Source organism: Carica papaya, chromosome 3 (genome assembly GCF_054855325.1).
Source record: "Carica papaya isolate Zhongbai chromosome 3, ASM5485532v1, whole genome shotgun sequence".
NCBI lineage: Eukaryota > Viridiplantae > Streptophyta > Magnoliopsida > Brassicales > Caricaceae > Carica > Carica papaya.
This window is the reverse complement of record NC_142311.1, coordinates 25,518,548-25,528,363: the sequence shown is the minus strand read 5'-3', so window position 1 is coordinate 25,528,363 and position 9,816 is coordinate 25,518,548. Positions and strand designations below refer to the sequence as shown.

Genomic DNA, 9,816 nt, shown 5'->3' with positions numbered 1-9,816 from the left:
TTTGAAAGTCAACGCGATGGAGGAAAATAAGAAAAATAAAGTCAAAAGAAAGGGATAATTATTTTTTAAAAAATATATATGAAGAAGCACCAGCCGCAACAAAATCACTCTAACCGACCACATTAAATATGTTCAGCCAACTCTTCTGATCTCCATTCTTTGACTACAATTAGCTCAGTCAAATACTCGCCAAACATGCCTTTTAAGTTCTCTCTCTCTCTCTCTCTTAATTATGTCCAATTTTCACTTCCTCACTGATCATGATACACGAACGCTGTCTGTCAAGCTAAATTCGTTCTCTACCAACCTATATATATATATATGATATTTCCTTCACACACCAACCTCTTCCATAATTCTATAATCTCTCTTCTCTCTCGTTTGTATGTCTGTTGTGTTGTGTTATTATTTTGTAGCAGTTAATACAGGAAGGTAGCTTACCAATGGTTGCAATTAATGTTTTAACACCAGTCGACATTGACAAGGTCATGCAATCTGCAGGGTCCCGGACACAGTCAGCGTCAAGCTCGTCCTCTCATTCATTTAGCCAGGTCTATACCTTGCCACAAAGTAAATCCAGACAACCTAGTAGAAACCAACTTACCTGTGATATGCCTTCAGCTCCACCTGCCACGGCCTCTTCTGTTTCAGAACCCACCTGCCCCACCTCTATTTCTAATAATACTTATACGTGGAGAGAGCTGCAAGGCTGCAACAACTGGGAAAATCTACTCTCACCCACCTTGCACCCTTTGCTTCGTCAAGAAATCATTCGTTATGGAGAACTTGTCACTGCATGCTACAAGGCCTTCGATCTGGACCCAAACTCCAAACGCTACCTAAATTGCAAGTACGGCAAAGCCAACATGTTTAAAGAAATTGGCATGGAGAATTCAGGTTACCAAGTTACCAAGTACATCTACGCTACTCCTCAAATCAGTATCAACAACATCCCCGCTATCCACTCATGCGGTCGGTGGATAGGATACGTCGCCGTTTCCAATGAAGATATGGTGAGAAGGCTGGGGAGGAGAGATATTCTAATTAATTTCCGTGGGACCGTGACAAATCCTGAATGGATCGCCAACTTCATGAGTTCCCTGGTTCCAGCCAGGCTCGACCCATATAAGCCACGGCCAGAGGTGAAGGTAGAGTCTGGGTTCTTGAGCCTTTACACTTCAGATGAGAGAGATCACAGCAAGTTTGGCCTGGGAAGTTGCCGTGAACAGCTTCTCTCTGAGGTTTCTAGGTTACTCAACAAGTACAAAAACGAGGAGGTGAGTATAACTTTAGCAGGTCATAGCATGGGGAGCTCATTGGCTCTTCTTCTTTCATATGACATTGCAGAGCTGGGCTTGAACAAAATCAAGTATTCCCTCAACACAGAAATACCCATCACGGTTTTCTCTTTTGGAGGACCAAGAGTTGGAAACCTGGCGTTCAAGCAACGGTGTGATGAATTAGGAGTCAAAGTACTGAGAATAGTCAACGTTAATGATCCCATAACCAAGTTACCAGGCGTTTTGTTTAACGAAAATTTTAGGGTTTTAGGAGGAAGATATGAGCTTCCATGGAGCTGCGTCTGTTATGCTCATGTTGGGTCTGAGTTGATTCTAGACTTTTTTAACATGCAAAATCCTTCATGTGTTCATGACTTGGAAAGCTATATCAACTTACTCAAATCTCCCAAGAATAATATAACTACAACACCGCAGAAGAGTGAAAAAGATGGAAATTTCTTGAGTAAAGCAAGAGAGTGGCTATTGAGTGCTCAGTATTTAAACCTTTTGCCGTTGGAAACCAATACAATAAGCAATATGATAATGAACTTCTTTTAGATCAGTATATACATTATAAATAGTAATATATGACCATTATGAACATGAAACAGTCTCCAAAGGACAAAGAACTATTTCGCCTTTGTATATGTAGTAAATATATAATTTTACATACACATATATGTGTATTTTATTTCAAAGTACATAGTTGTTACATATGTGTCATAATTAATTGCTAGAGATAAACTTTGTTTATACGTATTTGTATATGAATGAGAGTTTCAAGTTTTTTAATAACAAATCGATATTTACTTAATTAAATTATCAGTACTTTTTTTAATAAAAAATTATAAATTTCAGTTTAAGTATAAATGCTATATTTTATTGTATTATATTTAGTGCTTGATTAATGTATTAACCTTTTTTCAAAAAAATAATTTTTAAAGAAAGTGAGAAGAAACCATGTGATAATTTCTGCAAATTCATTAAATCAAAGAATGTATTTCTTTTCGTTAAAATAATGAGTTATACTTTACATACATGAAAAGTGGTATTTGTCAATATATATGCACTGAGGCAATATTCCTCATATGAAAAGGAAAAAAAAATAAAGGACCTAGGGCAAGAAAGTAGGAACACTAGCTCGGCTTTGAATCCCGAGAAACAAATAAAATTTTATATCACCAAGTTGGATTAAGAAATAAGTTCAAGTTTCCTAATTAAAGCTTTAACTAAGTTTCCTGGTAAAGCTAATTCTTTTGCAGGTAATATTGAAATTAAATAAAGGAAGAACAAACACCCATGCGTACATTAAAAGACACCAATACAAAATGAATTCCAAACGTCATAAATATATTTTATAAAGCTATGTATATTTCATTCATAAGATTTCATACAAGTTGGCTAATTAAAACGACAACAATTAGTAAAAGTTATAATAGAATTTAAATTTTTTTTTCTGCTTTTTGTAGCTATTTAATTCACAAATATATAATTCTTACTCAATTGCATAAATAAATACATGTGTATATATAAAAAGATACTAATATTTAGAAAATTAAAAATTAAAAAATATACCAAAAATAATGAAAATTAAATGTTTTAAAATAGTGTGTATTGTCAAAGGTATTGACTATATGTATTTTAAAGTGCTTAAATGTCAAGTGTATCGAGTTAAAGTACAAAATGTTAAGAAAAAAAGACTAAAGTAGCTAGTGATAAGTGTAAAATGTTTCACGTGTCGATCATAAGTGTTAGGTAAAATTTAAGACACATCCAAATATGGAAAGAGTAACATGAAATTATACAAAAATGCACAAGACCAATACACTTAACACTTGTACATTTCACTTTAACACTTACACAGTATACTTTAACACTTGTACATTCCGCTTTAACACTTACACCGTGCACTTTAACACTTGCACATTTTATTTTAATATTTATGTTGTACACTTTAATACTTGGACACTTGAGATTTTATAATGTCGCTTTAACTACTATCAATAAGGGTACTAAGTATTTCCATGACCAACATGGACAGGGGTATACTTAACACTGATATGATAACACTTGTACAGTTTAACACATATACGATAACACTTGCCATGGTAGTATTTTGCCAATGTGGCTATTTAACACTTAACACTTACATTTGATCATCAGTCCACATGGTATGATTTATCAACACTTACCTAACTGAATTTTGTCTACGCACGGCACACTCTCATCTATGATAAATGATCAAATGGATTTTAATGTCTTGACACTTTACATTGTCTCTCGATTTTTAAGATTAATGTTTACACTTGTTTTGCATGTTATGTTGTCTCATTACTGAATTATAATTGTTCCCTATTAATTAATCCTCTTAAGTCATAAACCTTTATGTGATTTTTTTTATCTTGTTCTAGAAAATGAGTTTAGTTAATACGTTTGATTTATTGGGTACATGGTCAAATATTTCTTTTGTTTCCTACAAATTTTATTTAGAATATACTTGATTATTTGAGAACATTCATAACGGTCAAGTTTTTTTTTTCATTCATATTTTCAGTTTGTTTGGATTCTCTTAATGGTGATAAACATAAATTAAACCAGGTTGACCTTGACTCTTTTTTTGTTTACCTATTTACCCATAATTAAGCCTATTCAATATTAAATTTCTGAATCATTTTATAGTCATTATTTTCTCCTTGTCCTTTTATAGTAATAAAAATGAACATGTATAAGGTACTTGCTATTGTTTGTATGGTTTTGCATTGTTGTATAAAATTTTCTCATTTTCCTAATTAAAAAATCTCTAATTTTATCTTAGATGTTTTGGGTTATTTTCCCAAGCGAATTTCCTTATACCAATTTTACCATCCCTCATTACTATCCACTTAATGCCCATTATATGAATGTTAAATCCTTAACATGTTTTATTCTCAAAACTCCCCTTTTCTTTAATATATAAAAATATACAAATATTTGTTTGTTTTATTATAATTATTTTATTTTATGATTGTTATTATTATTATTATTGTTATTATTATTATTATTATTATTATTACTATTACTATTATCTATTATTATTATTATTATTATTTATTTTATTCTTTTTTTAAAATAAAACATATTCCTTTGATCAATTTCTTACCCAATTGATTTGAAACATCAATACTTTAAAACTCACCTTTTAGCCCTAAACCAATTTAAAATAGAAGTTTTATAGACTAAAAATTGTGAGAACTGAAATCAAAATCAAACATATGCCCCAACAGAGTATAAATCCAATGCATTTATAAGAATTTATGGAAACAAAGACCTTATTCCTTCTAATTCTTTAGAAAAATACTAAAATATTTATCAAAATACATTACACTAACCAAAAACTTAAAATTCCCTACAAATAGAGTTCAAATTGGGTCTTCCCCCAACACACTCTCGGCACTCTAACACAGTTTCTACTTGACTTGGCCAAAGTATAATTAATCAAATTGGTATCATTAGCCCTTCATTTTTTTTTTATGTCTCTCATAAAGATTCATGTTGTTGTTGCCACAAGATTAGAATCAATGTGAAGAAAATTCTTACATAGAGCTTGAATAAATATACAAAAAATTGACTGTGTGAATAGGAATGAGGTGTGTAAGTAAAAAATAAAAGGTGCCTTGGGACTTACTAAATTAAAAGTGATTAACAAAGCTTTATTAACAAAGTAATTATGGTGTTATGATAGAAAAGAGGGAACCTTAAAGTAAAGGATTATCTCAGTCTCATGTGGATACCATAACGAAAAAGTGTTTCCACCGATCCACATCCCTAAGGGATCCTTTGCTTGCTAGCATGGTATCATTAACTTTATCTAACAACATTATAGTGAAGGGTTTTAACCACAGGATGGCTTCATAGTGGCATTTGGGAGAAGAAATAAAATTGAATTTTGGTGTGATGTATAACTTTATTAACAAAGTTGTGGTGGTATTATTGGGGGGAAAAAAGGTAGTTGTATGATAAAGAATTATCTTAGTCGCATATGGATACCATAGTGAGGAAGCATTTCCACCGACCCACATCCTTAGGGAATCCTTTGCTTATTAATGTGGTATCATTAAGTCTATATAACAACATTATAGTTGTAACTCCCCGTTTTTTTTTCCTTTAATGGTGCAATCTAAGACAATCCCTTGACCCAACACGCAAGTCTCATGCCAAATCAATCACACACAAAGAAAACTTATCCACACTTCATTATTCAAACTCAGTGTAAACTTACAATCCTACATATACATCACATGATAAGACAATCTCATACACCTCCAGCAGACATTATCCATACTAATATAAACTTTTACACACTACAATCCGCCCACAAAGAAAATCCTTGCCCTGTGCCGCTAAAGACTAGACTCAGAAACCAGCAACTCAGATACCGCCTTCATCCCTACTTAATCTGTTAATGATAAAAAGTGAGTTCACATAACTCAATATGGTAAAAATTAAGTTGCAAGTATAATACGCAATAACAAAAAATTCAATATGTTTATATGCATTTCATCTACACAACCTAAGTCATACCTTAGAACCACCCTAGAACTAGTCATCATTAACTTACCCCGAAACTCTAGTTATGGTTACCAGTAGCACATATAACCACAGCAAATCCAGTATTCTCATAGGTACCCTATCTATACAACCTAAGTCCTACATTAACACCACCCTAGAACTACACCAACCCAATTTGTCCCTGTAAGTTAGTTATATTGCATATCAAACGTGACCGCCTTCCGAAGTCACACCATGAGCACACATGTTCTCACTTATCACCAACATCGGCGACTAATACTCAATCTTCTACCTCTCGACCCCTAATAGGCCACACACATACATATACTATTCTTTCACGTCACCAACATCGGCGACCCAATCCCTTGCCCGTTGGGGTCTCCCGACCATCACCACTATCGGCGATTAACCTACTCTTTCTAGATAGCGACACCAATATTGGCATCCCCCCTAAAGCTACCACTCAAGGACCACACCATCCCGTACTCGCTTCACTATGTTATCTTGAGACTCCCCTATTCCTTTACCCGGTATACTGACCCTACACACATCTCCCCGTATGACACACACTAACATTTGACACATACGCCGACAATGTTCCCTCACCAACCCTTAAATTTACAACAGCTATACCAACCTATATCCAACCCACATACTCACACCACACAACTACCAACACACCCCTACTCCCACGCCTTACAAGCCCCTCCTTTACTTTCCCAATTTTTAGCATCTACACTCTCCTCTCCTTCTATACCTACCTCTCCCTACAGTCATACCGCGCCTCTTCCCTCACCTGAATCTCTTCATACACACCGAACTCCTCTTCCACAGCCCACTCTATCGCACAATCATGAACTCTCCTCTCCCTCACGGACCTCACACCCTGCTTCCCTTATTCTTCTACCTCCCAAGGCCTTTTTGAAACATCTTAACTCACACAGTCACCATCACCAACACTTATCCCTCTCACGGCTTCCTCCGCATACCCTGCTCGCATACACACAAACTCTCCTCGTTATCCCGAATCTCACACACTCACCAACCTCCTCGTTCACTCTCTCTTCTCGCGACCTTCTTTCCTCTGCACACCCTGCTTGCACACACACAAACTCTCCTCGTCATCCCGTATCTCACACACTCACCAACCTCCTCATTCACTCTCTCTTCCCGCGACCTTCACTATGTGCTTACACTCAATTTACACAAAAAGATCCATTCTCTCCCACGGACCTCTCCTACTCTCCAACGTCTTAATCCTCTCTCTTCCCGCAACCTCCTTCGTGAACATCTCCACTATTCAACCTGCAATCCACACCGCCTATCTCTACATCTCAGTTCAGTCACTCTACATACTAACTAAAACCTGGATTTTTCAACCTGCAACCAACATTTCGAAATCACACCGCACCTATACAAGAACTCAAAATTTTTACTGTACCTCCTATTTCCATCTTCCTTCCTCCCGTACCTCGCATTGTTCTGTTCCTCCTTCCTGTTCACTTACTTTCCTCGTTCCTCTCCAATCCAGCTCCTCTCCTTCTCTCTCTCTCGAATCTTCTCTTCCCGCCCCCGATCTCTTTCTTCTCTGTTTTCTTTCTTTTCCTCTCTTTTCTTTATTTTCTTTCTTTTTTTTTCTTTCCCTTCTCCTATTTATACCCCACCAGCCTCTCATCCTACCCGTCCATCTCACCTCATCCCAACTGTCCATTTCCCCCTTCTCCAAACGACGTCGTTCCTTTCTCTACTTCTCCAAACAACGTCGTTTTCCACCCCCTCTTCTCCAAACGACGTCGCATCCTCCCACTCTTCACTAACGATGTCGTTTCACCCCTGAGATTCCCACCCTACCTATACACCCATACATACATACAATTTTTTTTTTCTTTTTTTTTCTCTTTCTTTCGAGTTATTACAATAATGAAGGGTGTCAACCATAGGATGGCTTCATTATAGCACTTGGTAGAGGAAATAAGATCAAATTCTGATATGATGTATGGCTTGAGGACTTATCGCTTATGTTTGGCTTTGCTTAAAATCTATTTTCTTACTCAAAATTAGATTGGGGTAGTTGAGGACTTCATTATATGGAATGAGAATGCTTCATCTTAGAGCATTATCTTAAGAAGAAAAATATTTTATTAGGAAGTTAAATATTAGATCAGCTTAATGGAAACCTTGAAAAGGGTTATCTTGTGGAGAAGCAGAGATGTCAAGTTAATTTGAAAAGGCAATGAAGCAAGGTTCATATAGATGATCCACTTTTTGCAAAAACTAAAGTAATTCTCCTTTGTCTTAAAATTGTCAAATATCATACTGTCTCTTGCATCGAAATCCTTGTTGATGCAAAATATGCAGTGGAGTCACTCCTCCAAGATGTTACACCGACTAATTGAAGGATAAAAAAAGTAGTCACTAAGATTAAGGTTTTATCCCAAAACTTCTTCTCTTGTACATTTAGATGGATCTCTCGTCATCTAAATCTTAAAGCTACCATTGTTTCAAAATAAGCCCTAAGACAAAAGCATATTGGGTCTATCCATTCTTTTGTTTGAGCAATAGTTTGCAAAATAATTAATTTACGTTTTTCTTTAAGAAGAAAACAAAAAGAAAATGATCCTATGCATTTTAAAATTATATATTTATGCCCGACTTTGAAACCACTTTGTGAACATTGAGTCGCAAGTTTATTGCAAAAGGGTTAATTTTTTTAGTTCCAAAAAAATGGCATTAAAAAAATTTTCCAAAAAAATGGTTTGGAACTATTTTGCAACAGAAGAGAGACTGTCCATTCCCAAGATAATTGCAAGTTTTATAATCCTTTAATTTACTTATATTAATTACCTAATCATTAAATATGTAAAACCATGTTTGTAAATGACATCTTCATAAAAATGAATATTTTATCAATCAATAAATACGATTACATCTTTAATTATTCACGATTTTCACTAGTTCAATTAATTATAATTTATGTACCGGCATATAAATATATGATACAATGAATATTACATAAATAATTATCATGCGCATATCATATATCCATCAATGGCATCACAATTATTCAATAAATTTGATTAACAACTTGAATATGGCTCCATTAATTTATATTTTAAATTTATTTATAATTGGGTATTTAATACTAAAAATAAATTTGTGAAATCTATATATTATTAAGTTTGAAATAGATTTTGGGAAGTGCAAAATGTGAACTTACTTGACGGACTAAAGACTTAAGAACAATAATCAATGATGAAATGATTGCAAATTTTGAAATTGAAAAATTCTCGCCATCTATTATGGAAAAAGCTTGGGAAACTTTTTTCCAACCGTAATATAACACTTGATTTCAGATTAAAGTACATTACAAACTTACTTTTTTCTCCATCTTCTTCCTCTTTCCTCCTTTCTCTTCAACACGTAGCCTCCAACAATGGAGGAGAATCTTGAAAATGGGGCTAATGGAATTGGAAAAATAAGGCTTTTTTTTTTTTTTTTTTATAAATTTTTCTCTGGTAAATCTGGAGCTTGATTGGTTTAAGGGAACTTGTTGGGTTTAAATGTGAAGAAGAAAATGATCGTGTGGTTTTAAATTTTTTTATTAATTTAAACATTTAGAGTTGACTTGTTAAAAATTCAACCAAGAGGAAGTAGAGAGTCATTTTGATTGAAGAATTTAAAGCTATGACTTTGTATATATATACCTGTGTGCCAACACACGCGTATATATAGTATGCTTTTTACTTTGTTGTCCTTCTTTCCTATTACACGTATGCCAACACCCAAATACATATTACAATTCGATTAATCATGTATACATGTATTTTAATTCAATTAATTATTTGTTATGCGTTTAACAAATTTGTTAAGTGCCTGTTTAACTCTGTTTTTACTGTGAAAAAAAAAAAAAAAAAATTAGTTAAAGAACAGAGTTGTTTTTAGGTAACAACAAAAAAAATTTTTATATAGAGAGAAAATTAGAAACTAA

General features: G+C 34.1%; 1 protein-coding gene across 1 annotated transcript; it reads left to right on the top strand.

Moving 5' to 3' along the window:
• The first annotated feature begins 443 nt into the window (after window positions 1-443).
• On the top strand, window positions 444-1,838 carry LOC110807702 (phospholipase A1-Ialpha2, chloroplastic). Its single transcript, XM_022032898.2, has one exon. The coding sequence runs from the start codon at window positions 444-446 to the stop codon at window positions 1,836-1,838; it is 1,395 nt and encodes a 464-aa protein (XP_021888590.2).
• Window positions 1,839-9,816: the final 7,978 nt, after the last annotated feature.